Source organism: Crinia signifera, chromosome 7, assembly GCF_055691185.1.
Source record: "Crinia signifera chromosome 7, ASM5569118v1, whole genome shotgun sequence".
Classification (NCBI taxonomy): Eukaryota; Metazoa; Chordata; class Amphibia; order Anura; family Myobatrachidae; genus Crinia; species Crinia signifera.
In genome coordinates this window covers 54,750,988-54,777,524 of record NC_139223.1, presented here as the reverse complement: position 1 = coordinate 54,777,524, position 26,537 = coordinate 54,750,988, and the positions used below count along the sequence as shown (strand labels likewise).

The 26,537-nt window shown below is 43.8% G+C and overlaps 1 protein-coding gene across 1 annotated transcript in view; it reads left to right on the top strand.

The window, feature by feature from the left end:
• UNKL (unk like zinc finger) overlaps positions 1-26,537 on the top strand; it is a 57,743-nt gene that overhangs the window by 13,835 nt on the left and 17,371 nt on the right. The window contains 7 exon segments of the mRNA XM_083153103.1: positions 970-1,103; positions 3,294-3,429; positions 4,889-5,006; positions 5,268-5,352; positions 6,657-6,823; positions 18,346-18,408; positions 22,199-22,376. Of these exon segments, the coding sequence (XP_083009229.1) occupies positions 970-1,103; positions 3,294-3,429; positions 4,889-5,006; positions 5,268-5,352; positions 6,657-6,823; positions 18,346-18,408; positions 22,199-22,376 (881 nt within the window).

Sequence of the window (26,537 nt, the reverse complement as noted above, 5' to 3'; positions counted from 1 at the left end):
AGACAGACTTGGAGGAAGGAGGGCCCTGCTGCAAGCTTACAATCTATGGACCATCCTCATATATTTTGTCAACTGTTGAAGCTGTAGTGTATTCAAGGGTGTGTATGAGGCCAGACACACACAGGGAGGCTAATTCTGGGTCGGACACCAAGGGGCTGTAACTGCATGCTTGATTTACTACAGAGTTGACGCGAGAATCTACTCTGCATATTGGCCCTTATTCAGATCTTATTCAAAATGGGAAAAACCATGTGCACTGCAGGTGGGGCAGATGTAACATGTATAGAGAGAGTTAGATTTGTGTGAGTTATTTTGTTTCTGTGCAGGGTAAATACTGGCTGCATTATATTTACACTGCAATATAGATATCAGTTTCAACACACCCCACCCAAATTTAACTCTCTGCACATGTTACATTTGCCCCACCTGGAGTACAACATGGTTTTGCCCATTTTGAGAGAACAAATTTGTACTGCGATCAGATCTGAATAAGGGCCATTGTTCTTCCAAAGGTGCCAGCAGTCAACATTTTATATGCATGCTAGGTGCCGATCCTTTCTGCATACGCATGCCTTAGAATAGCACAGAAATCTAGCAACAGCCCCACAGCCCCGCAAAACAGAACCGTTCCGTGTGGTCACATTGTCACCACCCAGTTTTTGTAAAATGTCCATTTCAAGCAAAGTGAAATCCAGAATTGGATGCAGATACGCGTGAATGTGTAACTTTGCTTTTGCACATGCGCTATATGCAAAATCTCTTTATGCATTCTTGAGATCTCTCCCACCCTGCACCATCCCCAGTGTGAGCATGCTTCAGTGCCCTGACATCTATTCTGTCTTCTCTTACATCAGCTGTCTTTTAAATGAAAAGAGGAAAAAGGTGCCTGGAGCTTTACAGACTTCTGATGTACGTCTGCCTTTATACACATTGTGTCTGAAGTGCTACTCTTGTGGTTTGTCTGTATAGGGAAATCCAAGCACAGGAAGCCTTACAAAATGGGCAACTTGGGAGTGGTGAAGGGATTCCTGACCTGCAGCCAGGAGTCTTGGCTAGCCAGGCCATGATAGAGAAGATCCTAGGAGAGGATCCTAGGTGGCAAGGTAAGCCTGCAAAGACCGGTAACCCTACCCTCCAAACCAGAAAGCTGTATGTATTTGGCTCTGCAGTTGTTCCATATGCTCATTTTATACTGTGATCTTCAGCATTATGTGTACACACTTCTGCTTCTCATATTAATACTGCTGCTGGGATTTCTGGGGGTTTCCAAAAAAATAATAATCAGATATTGCTACCCCCCCCCACCCCCCTTCACGTCAAAATGCCCCAATTTGCAGGTCTATTAGAATGGGGTGGGGCTAATGTGACAAAATTCTGAAGGAATCTGGTCGAATTGGCTCTGCATGCTCCCCATTGGCCAGCAAGTCGCAGTGAAGGGTCGGGGCTTTGCAATATCATACTTTTTCTCTTGTGTCAGGGTGAGATTTTGGGTACTCAGAAACGGTATGCGGCCCCTGGGTCAACAATGTCTGGGTCGACAGTCCCTAGGTTGTCCACTAATGGTCAACATACCCCCGGTCAGTGATGGCTAACCTTGACACTCCAGCTGCTGTTGAACTACACATCCCAGCATGCTCTGCTACAGTTTTACTATTTGGCCATGCTAAAAATGATGTAGGGCATTCTGGGATGTGTAGTTCAACAACATCTGGAGTGTCAAGGTTAGCCATCACTGCCCTAGGTCGATGTTGATCGAAGTTCGACACAATATTAAGGTCGACAGGGACATGAATAGGGTTTTTCATGTGTTTTAATTTCATGTGTTTATTGAACAGATGTGGTCCAAATGATCGCATGCAGTATCTCACAAATGTATGGGCTACATTATACAGCGGTGGTACCCACGTTTCTTGATTCCCTGCATCCTGTAGTGTTATCGCCTTTTTATTTATTTTTTTAGCTTATTGAGAAACCCATAAAAAAAAGCTAACCGGTCATCCATAGGTTTTGTAATAATAATACAGGTTGAGTATCCCGTATCCGAATATCCGTTATCCGAATTATTCCGAAAACCAGACATTCCAGAAAGTGAAAAAAATTTTTTTGTTGCTAAAAACTCACTGGGAACATTTGTAACCGCATCACTGGGGACATGATATGTAACTGCCATTATATATGTGCAAGACAATGATTGCTTGGCATTCAAATTCAGTGCTGAGATAGTACACACATTTTGTTTCACGTTTTGAAACCTTGTTTTTTGAACAAATAAAATATATTTGTGTGTATTTTATGTGGTAATAAAATATATTTGTGTGTATATTATGTGTTTATACAGCATACATGCAAGATACTTCAAAATACATCATTGAAATATTAAAATATTCCGAAATACGGAATAATCCGTTATCCAAAATTCTCCTGGTCCCGAGCATTTTGGATACGGGATACTCAACCTGTATAATGTTATTTATTTAGCAAACCTTCTTTATTACGACTCAAGGCACTTGAACCGCTTAAAGGTTAGACCAGTCCCCAATTTAAGAAGCATTGTTGTATCCTTTTTTAAGATGTTTGAACAAACCATTCCTTTATGTCTGAGGGGAAAAAATACAAATGTTGTAAATGACTTTAAGTGTTTGTAGTAGGCTTTCCCTGTCCCATTAAGCTGGAATGTTAGTGGATATGTGCCAGATTCCTACCCTGCCACCTGGTGGATCAGCACTGTAACTGTTGTGTGTACGTCAGTGGTAGCTGCAGTACTGATTCAGTCTAGTGTCTTGTAAATAATAATAATTATATACTGTATAGCTGACAATATACTATTGCGATTTTGCCCAATTTCACCCGATTCCAATGCATCGGGCCGAGAAACAGGGTGAAGTGTGTATTTCAGATCCGATCCGTGGTCCCATGCGCACTGAATTGGAGTCCCTAAATCGCAAGTGCTGTATGTAGGATTTGCCTGATTGGACAGCCTCCGACAGCACTTGCTGGGATCACATGCGATATAGCGCATGCAAAATGACCATATGCGATATATCGGATGTGATCTTGATCGGCTGCGAATTATCCCCTTACAGAAGTTGCAGTAATGTAAGTCATTGGTTTTCTTGTTTTGTTTATATGTTTATGTACTTTTCTTAGGCGCTGCAGAACCCTTGTTTGGGCCATATAAATAAAGGATTTTTTTTCTTTCTTGTAGTTTGTGCAAGTTGTGTAAATGTTGTAAGTAGCTTAATTTATACTAGTGTATGGTGAGCTAATAGTTTGTTATTTATTTTTTCTCCCAGATACAAACTTTGTACTAGCCAGCTATAAAACCGACCAGTGTACTAAACCACCCAGACTTTGCCGCCAGGGATATGCCTGCCCGCATTACCACAATAGCAGAGACCGGAGGCGCAATCCAAGGAAATTCAAATACAGGTGCTCAGATTAATACAGTGCATAGTCCATGCCGGATGTCTTACAGAGGTTGTTGTATGGAATTTGTGGGGTCTGTGATAGGCCAGTACACTGAGGAGCATTGAAGAAATATGCCATTCTTCTTTTGTTACCAGATATCTGCCAATCTATCATGTAATACTGGTTGAATAATCTAATGCTGGCCAAATATACAACCAGCGATTCTCAGATACCACCGACCGCGGTATGTTGGGGAATTTGCTAAATACAACATGTTAAAAATCCCAGACTCACTGATTCCAGTGATTCTTTGGGTTGTTTTATGGTGACCAAACTCGGTCATTGGCAAAACGAGGAATTGCTTCAATTGGGGATGTCCATTGATATGTCCACCATTGAGAGTAGGCATCACTGTTGAATACGGATGGAACCATTGATGCTACAAAACTATTCAATGTGTGCCAATGGTTCCTGACAGCCTAGTAGCTCTGCAGTTAAAGTTTTTGTTAAAAAAAAAACAAGTCCAAGGGTTAAATTTACAAAGATTGGGAGTTCTATTGGTTGCTATGGGAACTCCCGTCTTCATAAATGTGCTCCCTAGTCTTCCATCTATGGCAGGAAACTAACCGTATTTCTGTCATTGATGCACAACCATAAATTGTTTCTAGCCAACTATGTTTGATGGCCATTATTAGTCCCATCATTTGCAACACGTTATATGGAATGCTTGATTTACGATTATTTGGTTATGGGGGTTTTCTTGATTTTCCTCCCCACACTGGCCTGATCTAGTGTAGTGGTTACACTTTTGATTACACTCCACTTCTACAGTCACTGTGCATAACTTAAGGCCTCCATACATTACGTCGACTTCTTCCCTCAGAAAAAGTCTCAGGCAAATGCTGCCTTGAGCCGCCTTTGTACCTTCCCGGGCAGCATGATCGCATGCAATCCCAGCCAAGCCTGACCAACCCAGAAGCAGTCCTAGAGATTGCGGCTGCAGTAGGGGTGATGCGCACAGGACCTCGCAGTGAACCTGCTGTCAGTCACCTGCAATTTGGGTTGTTTTCCTGTGATTGCTGTAATCTCAGGAAGGGCATAGCGGCATCAAGAGGAAAGAGTGAAGCAGCATGGGATGGTTATGACGGCCGTCGGCTATTCTCCCTCGTGGGGGTCCACAACCCCCATAGAGGGAGAATAGAATAGGTGGCCAGCGTGGCGAGTGCAGCGGGCCCGCAAGGGGCTTTGTTGCGCTGGCCACGCTGTCTGAGTCCGACCAGTCAGGATCCCGACGTCGGGCTAATGACTGTCGGGATCCCGACTTTCGGAACCGCATACCACACCCACAGCAACTTACCAGTCCCCTTCTGATGCTGAACACGGCACTTCTGGAGGGGCGGTGTAATTGGATGCAGTGTGTTTGTGTGTGACATTTGTGTATACCGTGTAATAATACTGATCTGTCTATTTCCATTCTCAGATCCACACCATGTCCAAGTGTAAAACATGGAGATGAGTGGGGAGAGCCTTCAAAGTGTGACAGTGGGGACAGCTGCCAGTACTGCCATTCCCGCACTGAGCAGCAATTCCATCCAGAGGTGAGCTGCCTACCCTTTGTGCTGTAACTTCAACAGCCAATCAAATCCTAGATGATCTGTAGCTTGGATTTTACCATATGTTACTTATATGCATTACATATATTTTATATACTTTGTTCTACTATAGTCTTCTATATATAGATCTACATTTTTGATACTAAACTAAGGTCTTTAAATGTCCTCTCTACTGTCTGCATGAAATGTCTTGCTTGCAAAATGACCCTACCACTTGCTATGTCTTTGTTTCTGTATCTCCTATAGATTTATAAGTCTACAAAGTGTAATGATGTGAGACAAACTGGCTACTGTCCAAGAGGTCCTTTTTGTGCTTTTGCTCATGTTGAACGTAAGTAATAAAGTTATAAAATACATAGACATTGGCGGGATGAACTCCAGTCCTCAGGGAGCCCTAACAGTACATGTTTTGCAGATATCCTTAATATCACCATTAAAATACATAGCTCCACCTGTGGAACTTTTCCAGTGTTGACCTCAACTAGGAGATCTGGAAAACATGCACTGTTAGGGTCCATAAGGACTGAGGGGTAAATTTATTAAGTTCGGTGAAGTGATAAAGTGTCTGTTTTTTTTAGGAGCTGATCGGCTGGTGATATAAACCAGACACTTTATCACTTCACCGAGCTTAATAAATCTGCCCATCAGTTTGTAAAACACTGGTGTAAATGATGGGTGAACATGTCAGTGTGTGCTCCCCATTTTTATGTGGTTTTAGAATGGGACTGTACAGCTATAGGGGGGAATTGGTCCGTGTTACACACAACAGACACTTATGCCCAACCAAGCCAAATGATTTACTCACTAGTTGCCAGGGGTATTTAAAGACCTGGTAGTGATAATGCCGCTGGCACTAGTGAAGAGATTGGCTGCTGCGGCCACTCCCCTGACACTGATTGGTGCTCGCTTTGTTGTACTAGCACAGCATGTTTTTCTAAGCATGTCAGCAATTTGGTTTGTTTGGTTTACAACATGGACGCAGGTGACACGTAAGTGTCAGGGATGTGTGTCTGTGTAAACCAGAATCTCATGCTGCTGCATATATATATATATATATATATATATATATATATATATATATATATATATATTATACAGAAGTTCTGGATGGAGCAGCTATGGGGAGGGGTATAGCAAGCTTTAGTCTTCCTTCTCCCTGCTTCGTCATCCGCTTCTCTAAATTACCTGTATGCACAGCCCTTGTGTCTCCATAGCGACCAGCGGCCTCCTCTGTACTCTCTGGTAGAACACAACACAGAGTCCGATGGGAAAACACGCTGCTGGTTTTAGCAGTAGGAACCTTCACTCAAAGTTCCTGGCGACAAACGTCTTTTGTGCTTTTTTTTTTTTAGGTGTGTTCATTTTTGATTGTGTGTAAATGTTCTCACTGCGTCTTATTGGTTATAACCAGACATGGTTAGTTTTATGCTTGTTTTGTTAGGAGGGTCATAATTGAGAATTGGCTTAGAACTGCCTGTTTTAAGGTTAGGTGAAGTGGATACAGGTGTAGTATTTTTGCTTTCCTGTCCTTTCCCACATCTGTTCCTAATCTCCTAAGGTTCTTCAATGCTCTGTAAGTGAATGCGTTTCCATTGTGAACAATGAGAGATCTGACCGTTGTCATTTGTGCTCTAGGAATTCCCTCTGCCGAGGAGACCATGAATGTGTTGATGCAGTCGGGTTGTCACTTAAAGTCAGCCCCCTCTCTCTATTCATCAGACAGCATAGGCCTTTCCTGCGACTGGAACACTAACATGAGTTGTACAAATAGCATCTTAAACCACAACGAACAAACTGCAAATGTAGGTATTACTGTAACTGTCTTTATCATTGTTTGAGCACTGTAGCTTCATGTGAACTGAGTTTTCCATGGTGTACTTGTGAACCTTTGCAGAATAACTTACTTTTATTCTATACATATTTGCAAAGAAATGGGAAATATTAGAGGTGGTTTCTTCTCAGGTAATGTATGCTGATGTCATTGCGCTGGTCTTGAACTTTAAAAGGTTAGATCAGGGGTGTCAAACTCAAATTCATCGGGGGCCGCATCAGCAGTTTGGTCACCCTCAAAGGGCCGGTTGTATCTGTAGGTCCCACTGTATAATTATAATGCCATGACACCACAGGCTGCTCCCCCTGTATAATATAAAATGAATGCCATGACACCACAGGCTGCTCCCCCTGTATAATAATAATGCCATGACACCACAGGCTGCTCCCCCTGTAGAATATAATAAAAGTAATGCCATGACACATAAATGATTATACAGGAGGAGCAGCCTGTGGTGTCATGGCATTATTATTATTATACACGGGGACACCTCAGGAAACAGCAGATATTTTTTTTTATTGTGAGTGTGATCCTCATCCTCACTTACTGTTTCTCCGTCTGTCCTGCAGCTGCTGCGGCTTCCAGCTTTTCTTCACTGCTTGCTGCGGCCACACTGTCCCCGACTCGCGGTCCAGCTTCCCTGCCTGCTCCTACTTCTCTACAGACGCATGGGAGGGCGGCGTCATCGTCATGACGTCCCCACCCAGTGTCTGTCACTGCCGGGCATCAGAGGGAACAGGCGGCCGGGCCCTCCTCCACGTGGCTGTGGAGGCCGGTGGCCATGTTTCTGTAGCTGCATACATATGTGCCTACAGGAACATGGCCGCCGACAGTGGAGGAACAGGTAAGGCGGCTGCGGACATGGATGCGGCCCGCAGCACTCCTGTTTTAGACACACTGCCCCTGCGTGCTATCTCCTATCGCAGGCCACATGACGAGGTCTGGCGGGCCGGATTTGGCCCACGGGCCTTGTGTTTGACACCCGTGGGTTAGATGATAACTCCAGTCAAAAACAAACAACCGGAGCTTTTGCTGTTAATCATTTGATACCCAGTCTCTCTCTTTTTTTTTGGCAATGAGTGGAGGTTGATGAGGAAACTAACAACAGCAGCAGCATACCATGTCACACCCAGAAGTCCCATTTCGAAGCCATGTGTGACATACTGTACATACCTGGTTGGGGATGTAAATATTCACCTTGGTCAGTTAATATCACCTTTCCTCAAAATGTGTTTGGGACTAAAGTAGTGCACACCAACAAAACAAGTATTGTATACAAAGCATGCACATTAGGGATGCCAATCCCGGGGCATTTTTTCAATCCCGGGTATCGGGATTGAAAAATGCTCATTCCCGGGATTGGCATCCCTAAAAGAAAACTGCCCCTGAGCCCCACATTTACTTACATTAGGGGAGGGGGCAGCAGTGGGTATGACGGCGGTGGCCGGAGGCACTTGGGACCCTGCATACTGCCGGGAAAGGTCAGGCAGTGAGAGGGTTCCGGCGCTGCGGCCTGCGCAGCGTGACCTATGACCTAATCATGCTGTGCAGGCCGCACGCCAGGTTGGGAACAGCCAGGCAGCGTCTGAAAGGGTGCTCAGATGCTGCTGCATTAGACTGTTCATGCGCAGTCTAATCCCGGGATATAAATCCTGGGCATTTTGGGGCCGGATCCCGCCGATCCAATCCCGGAATTGGCCACCCTAATGCACATATTTTCAAAAGGGAGTATTTTCATGAGCTTCATCTTAAGCCCCATACACTCTTCATGAGACGCCGCCGATATTGGCGGCAGTGGGGACCCGGCATGGTTCTGGCATCGGCAAGTGCATTTATTTATTTATTTTATTAACAGTTTCTTATATAGTGCAGCATATTCCGTTGTGCTTTACAATAGTAGCCAGTGATGCTACAAACTGGGTATTTACATACAGTCAAAGGTAGGAAGGCCCTGCTTGCAAGTTTACAATCTATAGGGAAATAGGCATTAGTTCCACCAGAATGCAAAGGTTCCTGGTGTGCTGTATGATACGGTGACCCAGCAGTTTGGCCAGGGGTCAGGAGGATGGAAAATGTGAAAAAGAAAGAGAGTGAATATGTGTGGACTGTACAGTGGGGATGTGATTGGATAGGAATGGTATATGAAGGTTGTGGCTTGTTCTGAATTTGATAAGCTTGCCTGAAGAGGTGAGTTTTCAGGGAACGCTTGTAGGTTTGGAGACTGGAGGGGGAGTCTTATTTTGCATTGGAGGGCATTCCACAGAGTGGGTGCAGCCCAAAGAAAGTCTTGCAGTCGGGAATGGGAGCAAGTAATGAGTGTGGATGAGAGACGTAGATCTTGTGAGGAACGAAGAGGTCGGGTTGGAGGATATTTTGAGATAAGAGAAAAGATTTATGTTGGTGTAGTTTGGTTTATGGCTTTGTGTGTGAGTAAAATTATTTTGTATAGAATACATGTAACCAATGAAGGGACTGACCGAGTAGCTTTGCAGATGATGAACGTCTGGCTAGAAAGATTATCCTCGCAGCTGCATTCATGATGGAGTGTAGTGGTGAGAGTCTGTAATGGGGAAGGCCAATAAGGAGTCTATTGCAATAATCAATGCGTGAGATGATGAGAGCATGGATTAGAGTTTTTGGTAAGTGCTAATTTTAAAAATGTCTTAGGTGCATGATTTTTAAGACACATTGAATGTGGGGAACAAAGGAAAGTTCATAGTCAAGGATGGCACCTATGCAGCGAGCTTGAGTGGTAGGAGTGATTGTCATCTTCTCAACAGCAATAGAGATATCAGGTTGGTTAATACTATTTATTGGCGGAAATATAATTAATTCTGTTTTTGAGATATTAAGTTTGAGGTGGCGAGATTACAGGATGAAACAGCAGAAAGGCATTCCGAGACACTGGCCAATACAGATGGAGACAGGTCCGGGGAGGATAGGTAGAGCTGAGTATCATCCACATACAGATAATACTGAAATCCAAAGGAGCTGATTAGTTTGCCAAGAGATGAGGTATAGATTGAGAAAAGCAGAGGACCTAAAACTGAACTCTGAGGTACTCCAACTGAAAGAGGTAGCGAATAGGAGCGCATACACACTTGCCCGATGCCGAGCCTGCAGGGACGAGATGGAGGAAGTGACGGTCATGCTGCATGTGCAGCATGACCATTGTTAACCAGACCCCCTCGTCTGAACGGGATACGAATGCTAGGTTGACAGTATGAAGGTCGACATACATTAGGTCGACCACCATGGCGACCAGATTCTGCTTCCTGGTGACCAGATTTTTTTTGCCAAGAGAGAGGAAGCAGAATATGGTCATGGGTCAGTAACTAACAGTAGCTGACATCGGCTGGTGCTGCGCGTGCCCGTCACCCCCCCCCCCCATTCCTCTCTCCTAACAAAGAAGTAGGAGCGCAGGCAACAATGCCCCCCTCCTACCCCCCCCCCCCCCCCCTCCTCTCCTAACGCGGCAGCGCATCCCCCACCAGCCAAGTGGCGGATGATACCTGGGTGCAGGGGATAGTAAGACACAAGCAGCGGCCGGGGAGCCAAGCAACTGACCGTACCCAAGCAGCGGCTGGTGCTGGTGAGACGATTTGCCTCACCTCCCCAACCATTCACTCACTTAGCGCAGTCACCTCTTTTCTGTTTTTGCCCATGTGCAAATACCCCACTGCCATCCAGTGACTCCTACGTAGCCACAAGAGGATGTGTATCAATTTTGTACCCACAGACCCATTGAGATGCATTTTTCTGACTCAGAGACAGGGAGAACAATTGGAGATGTGGCTGCTTCACGTCCTCTGTGATTATTAAAAAAATAAATGTGTTACACTAATTTGGTAATCTGGTGGTGTCCCCTGCGCCAACCACACAATATTAACTTATCTCTATTTACCACTAAACACTAAAATAACATTAATAAATAATATTAAAAGATTAAGACGCAGTCATTTAGCGTCAGCAATGGTCAGCTATTTATTTATTAGTAAATCAATGAAATAACTGTATAGTGGGAAAACATGAAGCTCTATAAGCCCTCAACCATATGAGGGGTGTCCCATGTATATACCATATAATATATAGTATATACCATATAATCACACTCATAAGTAACCATAATAAAGACTCGGAGACATGTATTAGGTGGTATTTATTTAAAACACATTAAGAATATTCAAATATGTTTAATAAACTAAAGTTTGGTGGCAAAGGGGTCTATTCGGGAAGCAGTGAGAAGAGTGGAGGGGGGGAGCCAGTGGAGATGTTACCCACGGCAACCATACTTCTCCCCTCTTTTCACGCCTTTATGAATAGCTCCCAAAGAATTAAATCTTAATAAAATGGATCTGCCAAAAAAAACAAAAAAATCTTTTGTTTAATTGAATGCCAATTAGCCGAATTAAGACAAGCTTCAGGGCCAAACAGAAGCAATATAAAGACACATGAGGGGAGAGGGGGTTAGGGGAGAGCAAGGATAACACAAGTAAAACTCGGCAAGAGGTGAAACCAAAACCCTGCTGAGGGACTGAGGAATTTGAATTGTTGCCAATTAGCCAAATTTAAATGAGCCAAATTAAGTCCGTCAGTTCAGGTAAAAGGTAAAATCCCTCAAGACTTCTGCTGACAACAGCAACAAGTGGCTAATCCCCGAGTAGGGTAGACAGGGGGAGACAAGACAACAAGGACACGACCAGATACAATAGTACTTACGTCCTTGGATTGCACCCCTGGATGTTTGGGGGCAATGATGTTCTCGATTTCCTCTAAAGATGACGCTGGGAAAATCTGCTCAGGTTGAAGCATCGGGTACGGCACGGGGGCAGATGCTGTTGATGTGCAGCCACTGTGTCAGGCATGAGATGTGGAAAACATGCCTGCAGGATGTGACCGCCACTTCCTCTCCAATCCGAAACTGGGAGATGCAGATGGTGCAGGACTCTACAGCGCCTCCTTCTGTAAAGGTGCACCTCCTGTAGGATGGAAGGGGGACAAGGATGACTGCTGGTCTTCGTGCTCCCAAGGATGGTACTGCCGCTGCTGGTGCTCCTCCTGACAATGGGTCTGCTGCTGGTTGGGCTGCTGCAGATGGGACGCCTGAAGATGGTCTGCAGCGTCCTGATCGTAGCCATGAGGTGTTTGGATATGGCCCAGTTCCAGTTAACTGGGCCAATTCCCTCCGGCTCATGGTTGGTGGTAAAGTGCACCAAAGGTGCACAGAAAAAAAAAAGGAAGAAAACACAGATATTATTGTGCACTGATCTCTCTGATCACTGATCTCCTGTAAAAAGTAAAGTTGTAAACAACTCACTCTCTCTAGGGGGGGTCTTTTTTTCCTGCGCTCTCCTCTGCCTCTGCTCAAGAAATGCCAGTGAGAGGCCAGTGCACTGAGGTTTTATACCTGGCATGTGGCATGCGGGTGGCAGTTGGAAATTGCAGTTGGTCTCTCTGCCCCATACCCCACATCATCTTCCCACTGATATTACACAGTAAGACATTTGGGGAATCAGTGGGAAGTGACATATTAGTGTGAAGAGTCACCACAAAAAGAACAGGGTGGTTTGGGGCATCTACTGAAGCCATCTCCGTTCTGCTGCTGTGCCAGTGATCTGTCATTGCTGCTGCCATCTCTGCTCCATCTTTGATGATTTCTGCGCTCAGATATACATGATAGGAAGGTGCGGATCCTAAAACATATTCCTCAGAGGAACAGCAGTATATGTATTAGAATATAAGGTACTCTTTACCTAGCACGGCGCCCACGATCTTGATCGTGGGCATCGTGAGGTAAAAAATCGTGTCGGTCGCGTCGTATGCGGGCTAAAGATGCCCGCACGCGACGCGATGTCCACGATTTCCCATTGAAAACCATGTTAAACATGGACATCGTGTCGGTCGCGTCGCGGCCGGCCATAAATGTGCACACGATGGCCGCGACGCGATGCCCACGATTTGCCATAGGAATCAATGTTAAAAGGCCCGATGGACACGATTTTAATGTTAAATGGCTGAATGGACCCGATTTTACCATAGGAAACAATGTTAAATGGGCCTTAGAGCCCAAATACTTACCCTGAACTATGAAATGGCCCCCCCAATTGTTTACGCCACCCCACGATCAACGTCAACCCGAAGCGTGGCGAGCGGCGGCGGTACGCGTCCTCCGACCTTTTCATACCCCCACTATCCACGTCGGCGTGGAGTTGAGAATAGAATAGTGTGGCGAGCGTAGCGAGCCACCGAGCCCGAAGCGTGGCGAGCGGACGCGGATACCTTCACAGCTATACGCGTCCCCTCGCGGGCTTCACAGGTGTCCGTGGCGACGCGGACACCTGTGAAGCCCGCGAGGGGACGCGTTTACCTGTGAAGGTATCCGCGTCCCCTCGCGGGGCTCGCTGCGCTCGCCACGCTTCGGGCTCGGTGGCTCGCTGCGCTCGCCACACTATTCTATTCTCAACTCCACGCCGACGTGGATAGTGGGGGTATGAAAAGGTCGGAGGACGCGTACCGCCGCCCCTCGCGGGCTCGCTGCGCTCGCCATGCTTCGGGTTGACGTTGATCGTGGGGTGGCGTAAACAATTGGGGGGGCCATTTCAGAGTTCAGGGTAAGTATTTGGGCTCGAAGGCCCATTTAACATTGTTTGCTATGGTAAAATCGGGTCCATTGAGCCATTTACCATAAAAATCGTGTCCATCGGGCCTTTTAACATATATTCCTATGGCAAATCGTGGGCATCGCGTCGCGGCCATCGTGTGCACATTTATGGCCGGCCGCGACGCGACCGACGCGATTTCCATGTTTAACATGGGTTTCAATGGGAAATCGCGGGCATCGCGTCGGTCGCGTCGCGGGCAGACATAAATGTACCCGCGATGCCCGCTGTGCTAGGTAAAGAGTACCGAATATAAAATGGAGGAACACCACAACAGTGTATTATGATTACAATCAATTGAATAAACTGTAAAATTGAACATTTATTGCAAAAACAACTACTGCAGCATATCACAAAATCCCTGCTACATCGTGAGCAGCCCGCTCGCTGCTTATAAGCTGTATTACCCTGCGGAATCTCACACAAACACGGGAAGAACATACAAACTGTACACAGTAAGGGCCATGGAGAACATCGGACACACGGCTTTAATGGGATCTTGTGAACATATTATGCTAGTGTGTGTTATTCATGATTCTAAGGGCAGTATTCAATGTTCATAATCGCGGCGTGCAGCGAATCCTGTTTAGGATTCGCTGCACTGTCGCCGTGTTCCGGAGCCTCGCTATCCCCCTGCTATCCCCCTATTCAACGTCGCAGGGGCTCGCTGCCCCTGACGGCGAATCTTAACCCCTGCGGCGCCCCGCAGGCAGCCAGGGGACAGTGGCAGGCAGGGAGATGGAAGTCTCCCTGCCTGCCCCAGAACCTATGTGGGGGGAAGGTGGGCTCCCCGGGAGCCAGGCAGCACAGGCTGCCCCCCGGGTGAGCCAGCAGGGGACTGGGTATTCACTGCACCCGATCGTGCATATGTAATGATCGGGAGCAGTGAATATATGAATATGTAATGAGCATCTCTCGGCTCCCGGCCCCCTGCTGGCTGTAAAAAAAAAAAAAAAAAAAAAAAAAAAAAAAAATATATATATATATATATATATATATTCATGTGCTATAAGCACATGAATAAAAATAGCATGCCCCTTCACAGAATAAAATTCCTGATTTTTTTACACCAAATGTAAAACAACAACAACTTTATTTTAAAAGTTCACTTTCCACTTCACAATGAAAAGATGGCGATTTGCTACACGGCGACACACGGCGAAAATCACTTAGAAAGACGGCGAGAAGTGCACGTTTAATAGGGTGATTCGCCTTCTGACCCAAAAAATCACCTTCCAATGCGAAAATAGCACAAATTCGCTGTGAAACAGGGCGAATTATCATCATTGAATACTGCCCTAAGGGTTGTGGGAAGCAGGAGACTGCGCCTCACAGCAGAAAGTTATCGTTATTTTGACCATTTTGGAGCTTTAAAGATATTAAGGTAAATTTACTAAGATGTGTATTCTACTTCACATGTGATGTTGCTATGGGCAACCAATCAGATCCTGTCCGTTATCTTCTAGATGGTGCTAAATAAATAAGAAGTAGATTCTGTTTGGTTGCCCATAGCAACATCACATGCAAAGTATAATACACATCTTAGTAAATTTCCCCCATTGGGTCTAATTCAGCTTTAGTCGCTGCATAGCTAAATCTCGCTATTAGGCAATTTGTTCACTATTCTGTGCATGCACGCGCGATCCCTAAAAGTGAAGTTGCATTCTGGGTAAGTCTAAGTACCGGCAGGGGGTTGTGACACAGAATTGGCAGGCTGCGGTCTGGACAATGGGGGCGTATCTGGTGTTGGGGCTGGACGCAGCGGCATAGTGCCTGCCTTTGCAGCTATGCTGCGCAGGCAGGGAGCCACCCTAGTTATGCAAGCGATTCACTATTCTGCAAAGTGCTTGCATATTTGTAATGATTGCAATCGCATTGCAGGGAGGGCCCCCCCATATTTTCCAGGCAAGATAGGCGGGCCTCACAAGGCTTTAAACTTGAAAAAAAGTGCAGGTGCTCCCTTATTAATAACAAATACAGACAGAATTTGGTTACCTTGATCCCTTCCCCAGTAGGTTCCAAAAACCCATATGATAATTTAAACACACAGTCTCAGGAATCCAGAGGGCAGAGGAAAAAAAGAAGAACCAAATAATCGGGCGCATAGATACTCAAAAGTGATCAACAGTACTCAATTATAATTAATAAAGTGTTACTTGCTGCTCTCAATTAAGATAATAGTTCTTTTTGCTCCCTTATTAATGTTTTAGGGACCGTATCTACATTCTCATATACGGTCCCCGAAACGTTAATAAATGGAGCACCTGCACTTTTTTAAAGTTTAAAGCCTTTTGAGTTCTTCCTACTGTGTCTTGACTGGACTGTATTGAGGGAAGGGGAGGACTGTGTGTGCGCCCAATATTTTAGGGGTGTGGCCTTTTCCCACAAGGCTATGCCCATGTTTTTGCCGCTGTTGGGGCTTGGATAGCCGCTCTCTGAGCTGCTGACTATGTCCATAGCCCCTCAGGCTGCAGAATAGACTCAGCGTCTATTCATGGGAGACAGGGGGGACTCCCAACTGCCCCCACCGCGAGACACTGCCGGCCCCGGGTGGGACGCGGGAAGGTCCCAAAAATCCGTACATACACTGTAGATAAATATTCATATTTTCCACTGGCCAAAGATGTGCTGCAGCTCATCTGTTAGCTGTATCAATCTTCTCTAGCACAGTAACTGATGCAAAACAGGTTCCCGTGAGTACAGATTTGAAGATGTCACACAGTGGCCTTTATTCAGATCTGATCGCAGTACAATTTTGTTTGGAAAATGGGCAAAACCATGTGCACTGCAGGTGGGGCAGATGTAACATGTGCAGAGAGAGTTAGATTTGTGTGAGTTATTTTGTTTCTTTGCAGGGTAATTACTGGCTGCAATTTTTTGTACACTGTAATTTATATTTCAGTTTCAACACACCCCACCCAAATTTAACTCTCTCTGCACATGTTACATCTGCCCCACCTGTATTGCACATGGTTTTGCCCATTTTCCAAACAAATTTGTACTGCAATCAGATTTGAATAAGGGCCACTGGGGCAGATGTATTAAGCCTTAACAAGAGATAAATGCAAGGGTGATAAGGAGAGATAAACGCCCAGCCAATCACCTGCTAACTGCCATGTTACAGGCTGTGTTTGAAAAAAGTCAGTAAGGAGCTGATTGGCTGGGCATTTATCTCTCTTTATCACCCTTGCATTTATCTCTTGTTAAGGCTTAATACATCTGCCCCAGTTTTAGAGCTGGTGAGTATGGAGGGTGTTCTAGTACCGCAATCTGTTTCTTGGCCAAAAACTGATTCACAGAGAGAGAGAGCGAGCTGTGTGGGCTGTTGCCTTGTCCTGATATAGGATAAAATAATTTTTCCACAACTGACCTCTTTCTTCTGATTTTTTTTTTTTTTTATGAAAAGTTTCTAGAACATTTGCTAGAATCTCAGCCTTAAAATCAAAGAAAACAATTAACATTACTTTTAATTGCTTTGATGAGCTTTCTGCATTTTTACTCAGTGGTCAATAATTTAGCAGGTGGTGTATGCTGCTTCATTTAAGCAAGGCTGTGTGTCACCATGCTGGTAACACAATAGGCCATTCATAAATTTCAGCTCCAGGCCCATGAGGTTTTTAATCTGGCACTGCCTAAGACTGGTCCTTCCTGTTTCAGATGGCCAGAGTATGCCAGTCATGCTGCAGCATAGGGGGCACTGCGACCTTCACAGAACATCTATCAATCTAGCTTATTGCCGCTACCATTGCATTAAAGATTGAAGAGGTGGTATTCAGGAACTGGCATGGTTAATGAAATATCATTTTATAGAAGTTGAATACCAAGATCATGCAGTTAAATGGGAAAATTATATTTGGGGTGAAATTTAAACTAAAGTATCTATAACTAAGAAGTGCAGGTGTTGCCAATAGTAACTAATCAGTCTATCCTTTTCTAGTATGCTGTAGAAATTGACTAACCCGTTGTGATGATTTAAAATATTTCTCTGAACATGACCACTCCTGTCCGGTCGTTTATTTAATCTGTGTCCATATTTTCACGTTGACAAGTTCTTATTGAAGATGTACTTCTGTGATGGCTTACAATATATGTGCTATATCCTGCCTTAACAACCAGTCATTGCAAATGTGTTCTTTATTCTTGTTATTCTAATTAATCTCACAACTGTCCCAGACATTATGCATGGCTGTGCTACTTTCAGAGGTACCTCTTTGTGAATAAAAGCAAACAGTGCTAAAGTTTTATTTTATTTCAATCAGTGTTATGTTGCTGTCTCTGCTTTGTACTTTTATACTCTCTGTGGGGGGAGCGGGGCATGGCTTGGGGTAGCCACAGGTTTAGTACATGTCAGAAGGAAGTGTGTAGCCTGTAGGCGGTATGAGCAAATAGAACATTTGCAACTATACTGCAGTATAACTTGGGGACAGTAGCTTGGAATTTAGGTAGATTTGAAATGATGAGGAATGTACTTGGCATCATATAAATACATTATATTTGCATTAGCACTTAGCGAGTACAGCGAGCCTGGGAGCAGTTTACAGAGGAGGCACTAGAGGGCAGCACACAGTTGATAAGTGGACACTACATGCGGCTGTTCCACATTCTATTCTACTGTATGTTCCGCCTCTCATTGGCCTACATTATAACGCTTCCCATTTAAATCTTCTTTTTGGCAGATTGCTGTCAGAAGCAGCACTTGGCTATTAAAATAAAACCTCGCTATGTGTATTCTAATAATGGGGATTTGAAGCCACTAAATGCTTTATTGATGTATTTAGTAAAGTCAGATTCTGTGAATAACCCTTGAATTGCACATGTTTCCCTCGCTTTCTAGGCAAAACACAAGTGCCTGTCTTTGGAGAGTAATCATAAAATGAATGACCAAGAAAACAAACAGGTATGATGAATGTGTCTTTTATGGTGTACCTATAATGTCTAGTCTGCAAACCTTGCAAACCCCCCCCCCCCCCATGTGTGTATTCCGCATGTGCCAACATTACCCAGTACAGCAAGGTGGGTCATAATCTCCTTCAGTTTCCATACCAAAAGTGTATTTTATTACAGAATGATATTGCTCTTAACATCAACTGGAATTGTTGAGAGATACTCTACTGGACGCCCAGGCAATTATATTTCTTGAATATATATATATATATATATATATCTGCTAGCTAGCCTGAGCGATGTTGGCATGTATGGTTTACATTGCTAGAGTCACACTTTAATGAGGAAAAACATCTATTATACCAGCTTTTATTAGGATTATTTTGTAGCTTTTACAACTGGTTTATGCCGCTTTCAAAAATATATCTAGTGCAAACTCGCATATAGGGGGGATTTATTAATGCGAGGAGAGATTCATTACTAACCAGTGAGCTCCTAACTGCCATTTTACAGGCTGTGCTTAAAAAGTGACAGAAGCCGGTACTCTATCTCTCCTAGCATTGATATAACGGTACTTGTTAAGTAGTGTACGTACTGTCCTATTCAGCACAGCGGCATTGGGATCACATGCGATCGCATGTGATTTGCGTGCGATGGTACTTGTGCAGTTTCACGGCACCCCTGCCTGCGGATCGCATTGCATCGCATGCTATTTGATCGCGTGTGATACAATGCGATTTAGCACACCCCCACTATCCACGCGCCCTCCCGACCTGTTCATACCCCCACAATCCTCGTCTGCGTGGAGTTTATTTTATAAAGTGTGGCGAGCGCAGTGAGCTACCGAGCCCGAAGCTTGGCGAGGGGACGCGGAATACACATCAATTAATCTGTGTCCCCGCGCGGGGCTCGCTACGCTTCGGGCTCGGTTTCTGCGGCCGCTCGGCAAGCTTCGGGGGCTCGCTGCGTTTGCCACACTTTATAAAATCAACTCCACGCCGACGTGGTTAGTGGGGTTATCAACAGGTCGAGAGGACGCGTACCAAGTCCCCTGGTGGGGATCGCTGCGGTCGCCTTGCTTAGGGGTGACGTGGATTGTGGAGGTGTGCTAAACGTTGATAGTGGGGGTGTGCTAAATCGCATTGCATCACATGCGATTTGCGTGCGATGCGATCCGCGGACAGGGGTGCCGTTGCATGCGATGCGATCCCAGTGCCGCCATGAATCTACACAAGAACCATACTATGCTAGATAGGACAGTACGTAAACTACTTAACAGGCGCCGTGATAATACACAAGTACCGATATAACTTCCCCATAATTATTAAAATGCAGCTTCTCAGTTCTCCAGGAAACACGTCACGAGGCCTCTTGTGCCTAATGATGTAGCTACTTCCTAATGAACTGATTGCTGGTATAGTATATACAAAATGGCTGAACCACTGTAATGTGGTCAGTGCTATCCAGTCTGCCTGAACTCGATATTCTCACTTTCAGAAGTGTTTTACAATTGTTATACCGTGATTAGATATGTAAATAGTGCGTACATGTTTTTCCTGAATGACAATGTGTGCTTCTAATGATAACTATTGTAGCATGCTTTTAATGTACTTATAGGTCATTCAGCTCATTTATTTCTGCTTTCTGTATGTTATGTTAAAGAAGAGATGTATTAAACTTTCTAGAGAGTGAATTTGGGCATAGCAGCTAATCAGACCCCTACCTATCATTTTATAGACTGTACTTGATAAATTATAGCTTAAAGCTGATTGGTTGCTAGGGAAAACACTGTAGCTGGTCCAGTTCTCCACTCTGTAGACTGTTTTATACATTTGTCCATGAAGGTCTTGGTGAGTTGGAACTTCTAAGGTCACTGAACCATTCTGCTTGTTTACTTATTCACATTTCAGATTCATTATAGTGGCAGGTTTCCATATCTTTTTAGAGACCCCATTGTAGCTTAATATAGATTTGTATTGAATATTTATTTAAAAGCTTATTTTTGTGCATAATTTTATGATAGACGTCCTCAATGAGTTTACAGTATAAGTACAGAACCCTTCGAAGCGTTCGTTAATTCTCAAACAACTTAGCTGAAAATGGAGTCTAGCCTCGTGCTCCCATACTTTGCCATATTAGGAGAATGAAACACCTCTATTTAATCTTTGATGGCCCCTCTGATAGGACTCCTATGCCTGTCTGAGGTTTATTTGCTGAAATTGGCACCTTGTTAGAACATTGATGAATGAACAGCTATTGGAATATATAAATATTTAAGTTCTCCAAGTTAGATTTCCAATTAAATCTTTAGTTGCCATAATATCTTGAACTAATAGTCAAGGATATTATTACATCAGATTGTATATATGAAATTTGTCATATATTAATGGTTTCTTACTCCATAATCTTCCTGCCTTAGGAACCAAACGTCACTGCGCCTTTCTTTATATACTCCCATCCTAATTACGTTTTAACAATAGACATACATGAGTGGGCTGGTCGCTGCATCCTATTAGTACAGTAACCCCTTAAACACTCTGTGCCACCGTGAGCACTCCACTCTGATCAGCTACAGATTGTTTGTTCCATGCTTATTTCCAAACTGAGAACATCAGGCATGTACGAGATGGATAACGATATGGTTCTCAGACCCTTGTCAGACATTCCTTAACACTTTGAGTGCCAACATTCATGAGAGATATGCAAAATATCAGCTAAAAATGCCAGCGTCGCTTAGATTTGTTATATAAATTAAAATAAAAACGTGTTAAAAAAAAAAAATTATATTTCCTATAGAAGGTAAACATATTACGTTTGCTTGGCAATTTACACACTGATTTTGACAGTCACTTGGCACTCAAATGGTTAAAATAAAATTAACGATTGTTCCTTTTATCTACAAGAAGTAGATGCAGCCATTTTGGTGACTGCACCAACAGAAATTAGAATGCAGTCATCAATTCCAGTATGAATCTGCTACTCTGTATTTACTTTTTTATGGCCTGTACCTTTGTTTGGTTCAGCCCACATGACTGTACGTCTGTCAGTTCAATGTAACCTATGAACTTCCAACTCATTCCAGTTGTACCTCCCTCCTTTTTATTCCCGTTTTTATACTGTTGTTGTTATTTCATAACCTTCATTTCTCTTCAGCATCTGAAAAAGTAGTTGACATAACCTAGGCATAGCAATGTACTTTAAACTCATTTGAGTTTGGGATACCATTTCCATACATGGCATAAACATATGATACAGATGGGGAACATAGGTGGCAATATACTGCGCAAAATTTGCAAGTCACAATTCCAGTAAATTTGTCGACCTTTTTTATGTGGGCCTTGAAAACAGGTTGCCTATACATCTGGTATGAGCCTCATCAGTTGATTGCAATGGCATCTTTTTTCACCCTTTTGTATCACATGTTTTCCCTGAAGTGGGAGCTTTACCCTAAAGTTGCTCTGTGTTGACCGTGTAACTATGAATAAAGTTGTGTGCATCAATTATGTGTGCTTGACAAGGTGACGTCTCAAATTAGAAGTGTTTTCATTGCTAACACTCATTGACGGCAGCCATTTTGTAGCCTCAAACAACCTTTCATTGGAATGCAACCTGTGACTTCACTAAGAATCGCTGAGGAGGTGCAAAATTGGTTTGTCTAACAAAAATGCGTGTTGACAACGAAACACTACGTATTCCTACCAAGAAGTAGATTTTATTTTTTTGTTTTTAGTTACAATTTATTTTGTATGCAAAAAAAATAAAAATGCACCTCTGCTTATTTCATGTATATATTTTTTGAACAGAGCCATCTCAGTGTTTTTTCAGTGGTAAACCCACTGGCGTCCAGTATAACGTCCAGTATAACTTCTAGTCTGGCATCCAGTATTGGCTCAGATAGTTCATCCCCTACTGCGCTATCAAGTGTAAATGCCAAAGCACTCCCATTCTACCCTGCTAGTAATACTGTTGAATCAGTAATAGGTAAGCCTACATGTTTCGTCTTTACTGTTCAGTATGGCCAACTTGTCATGAGTTTTATTTTATTTGCATCCCTGTGACTTTGGTTTCTTTTTTTCTTTTTTTTTCCTTTTTAATTATTATTTTTGAAACAAATACTGATAGACATTACTTTATGAAGTGGCATCTTATGAGAAGAATTTTGGAATTTACAATACTGTGCAAACGTTTTAGGCAGGTATGAAAAAAAATGCTGCAAAGTAAGAATGCATTTAAAAATAGAAGTGTTATTAGTTTATTTACAGTAGATGGGTATACCTGGGTTCCACTAGTTTCTGCTGGTGCTAGACATGCTTACTTCTCTCTGATTTTGAAGGGAAGTAAGCGTGATGTGTCTTTCATCTGGTGCGCCAAGTTTCCTTGACCGGCCATTGCGTCTACCGTACTCAACATTGTCCATTTCATTGTGTTTCTTCAAAAGAGGTTGAACGGCACATTTTGAAACCATGGTCCGCTTTGAAATCTGTTCATGGTGCATTAGAACTACATTGGCCAGTATTCAATGTTAAATAACGCTATGCGCAAGGGAATCCTGTTTAAGATTCATTGCACATTCGCAGGGTTCCGGAGGGCTGGAGCATTCGCTGCCAGCCCTCCGTCTCCATTTATTCAACGCCGCAGAGGCTCGCTGCCCCTGACGGCGATTTTTAAGTCCTGCGGCGAATGTCGCAGGGAGCCGGGGGGTTGGCGGAAGGCAGGGAGATGGAAGCCTCGGAATGTGTGTGTGTGTGGGGGGGGGGAGGCGGGCTCCCGGGGAAACAGGCAGTAGAAGCTGGCAGGGGACGCAGTGAAGGGAGCCGCTGCACTGGTCCCACTCGCTCATATGTAATGAGCAGTGTGCAGTGAATATCTAATGAGCGGCTCCCATTCTACCTGCTGGTGTAGTGTGTAAAAAATAAAATAAAAATTAAATATATATTCATGTGCTGCAAGCACATGAATGCAAATAGCATGCCCCTTCACATAGTAAAATGGCTGATTTTTTGACACAAAAAAACAAAACAAAACATCTTTTATTTTAAAAGAACACATTCCAGTGTTCACATGTCGAATGCAAAATGGTGAATCATGGCGAAAATCATGCTGAAAGTAGTTCTCCATCCTAGCATTGAATACACTCTCTGCGAATCCCAGTGAAAACCCCATTGAAATACACCAGTGAATTGCAGCGAGCATGAAATGGAGAACTGGCCGGCATTCACTGTTCGCTTTCGCTTTGAATAGGGTGAATCCAGGGCTATTTTTCAGCAGGCTCCAGCAGGAACTGAGGCCCTTATTCTAGTTCACTCTTTCTGACAAAATATTTCTTAGATGGACAAAACCATGTGCACTGCAGGTGAGGCAGGTGTTACTTGTGCAGAGATAATTAGATTTGGGTGGGGTTTTACACCTGCCTCACCTGCAGTGCACATGGTTTTGTCCATCTAAGAAATATTTTGTCAGAGTGAACTAGAATAAGGGCCTCAGTTCCTGCTGGAGCCTGCTGAAAAATAGCCCTGGGTGAATCACATTTTCAGTGAAAAAGATTCACCCAAGGAGTGAAAACAGCACGATTCGCCGAAAAAAACCCAGTGAAACGGGGGCATTGAATACTGCCTATTGTGTTTTGTTGCTCATTCTTGCCTTGGTGTTATGACTTGTGACTTGTGACTTGTGACTTGAAACTGCCATCCACAACCTCACCGTTGTAGCCGAGTTTGGCTGTTCCTCCCCCAGTTTTAAGGTGCCCATACACGTACCAATTACCCTGTACTTTTTGTGCTAAAATAGCATTGCATGCACAACGATGCTATTTTAGCTCAAAAAGTACCGGGTAATTGGTACGCGTATGGGCACCTTTAAGCCTCCTACACAGCTGTTTCAGTTCAGTTAATGACTGTGTTTCAACTTCTATATGAAAATGATCATTGTAACCTGTTTGATATGACTGGTTAATCATACACCTGATCTAGTGATCATTCTAGCACCTGCTATCTTTGAAAACCCATGCAGTTCCTCTTCCCTGCCTGGGGTGTCGCTGTCTGCTGTGGTGTTTCTAGCACAGGTCTAGTTTGCATATCAGTGCTGATATACAGACCACACTGTGCTAGAAGCACTACAGAAGACAGCGAGCGACACCCCAGGCAGGAAAGAGGAACTGCATGGGTTTTCAAAGATAGCGGGTGCTAGAATGAACACTACTGACCTATAATGCTACAAAATCCCTGCCTTTCTGCAAGTGTACATATAATATTTATTATGATTGTTTATTTCTATGGCACCACAGGGGTTCTGCGGCGCCTAACAACAATACATAAATGAGCAAAAAAATAATTATTAAATAACAAATTTCATTACAAGGCATACCTCCCAACATGAGTCTCTCCAGGAGGGACACTTTGCTCTGTTTCTGGACTTCCCTCTTAATGTATGATTGCTGTCACCTGTTTTAAACAGGTAAATGGGTATGAATGGTGTTTCCACACAGTTGACAGCAATCATACATTAAGAGAGAAGTCCAGAAACAGAGCAAAGTGTCCCTCCTGGAGAGGGTCATGTTGGGAGGTATTGTAATGAAATTTGTTATTTAATTATAATTTTTTTGCTCATTTATGTATTGTTAGGCGCCGCAGAACCCTTGTGGTGTCATAGAAATAAACAATCATAATAAATATTATAAGTACACTTACAGAAAGGCAGGGATTTTGTAGCATTATAGGTCAGTAGTGTTCATTCTAGCACACGCTATCTTTGAAAATCCATGCAGTTCCTCTTCCCTGCCTGGGGTGTCGCTGTCTTCTGTAGTGCTTCTAGCACAGTGTGGTCTGTATATCAGCACTGATATGCAAACTAGACCTGTGCTAGAAACACCACAGCAGACAGCAACACCCAGGCAGGGAAGAGGAACTGCATGGGTCTTTAAAGATAGCGGGTGCTAGAATGAACACTAGATCAGGTGTATGATTAACCAATTTATGGTAAGTACATGGTAAATAAGGATAGTTGCATTAGAAGACAGGACACTGAAGCAGTTACCTAGGGGGCAGAGATATATAATTGGTTTGCGGCCTGGCATTCTTCTAGATGATATAGAGGCCCCGGTGCCTTCCGGAATAGATGTTTACCAGATATAGAGAACAAACGGCGGCACTCAAAGGACAAAAAGTGTGTAATACAGCATAGAAGAGGCGGCAAGCCCCTTTGTCACCTTAACAAAGGGGTGTGCCAGTCCTGAAACATTGGTTACCATATCTTCTATACCTTAATACACACTTTTTGAATAAGTCCTCAAGCGCTGCAGTTCATTCTCTATATCTGCTATGTAGATAGATTTGATTGTGTGTGTGTGTGTGTGTGTGTGTGTATAATATATGTGTGGAGAGAGGGCCCTGCTTGTGAGAACTTACATTCTAAAAGTGGGAGGAGGGTGGCAGAAAGACAGGAGTGACACAGAATGGGTAGAAGTGTGCATAAACAGAAGGTTATGATAAGAGATGGCAGGGTTTAATGGATAAGTGGGTCTTGAGAGCCTGTTTAAAGTTATGTAGGAGTCTGGAGAGTCTGCTAGGGTAGGGTAGAGAAATCTAGAGATGAGCACAATGGCCACAATCTTGGAGGCAGTAATGGGAGGAAGTAACCACCTGGCAGGAGAGGTGGCGCCTGTAGTGTATGGCCCAGCGATGAGCGCTGATGTGCACTCCCGCATCATTGCCAGCCGCCAACGCTCATCTGCTAGTATTACCGGCAGATGAGCGGTAGGGTGGGCGGCTTTCCATAGCTTTCTGCTATGGAATGCCGTCCACCCCCACGAAAATCGCTTGGATGGGTGAAAATCTCTCGGTGTGTATGCATCTTTAGACATGTCAAGTTTAAGAAAGTGCTGGGACATTCAAGAAGAGGCGGCAGATAGACCGTTAGTAATACAAGTGAGGCATTTTGCAGGCAAAGGGCGGTCACACCATATATTGATTTAATTTTGATCTCTTATGTTCTTTCCCTTTGCATTTTGTTAATTGTTACAAAAAGAAACTATTAAACGCAGCATTTTTTTGGCACCTGCATAGAGCTTCTGCACCGTACTGTATATTCAGAAATTATTCTATAAAAAGAAAAACGTTTAAAACTATTGACATTTACTTCAGGCTG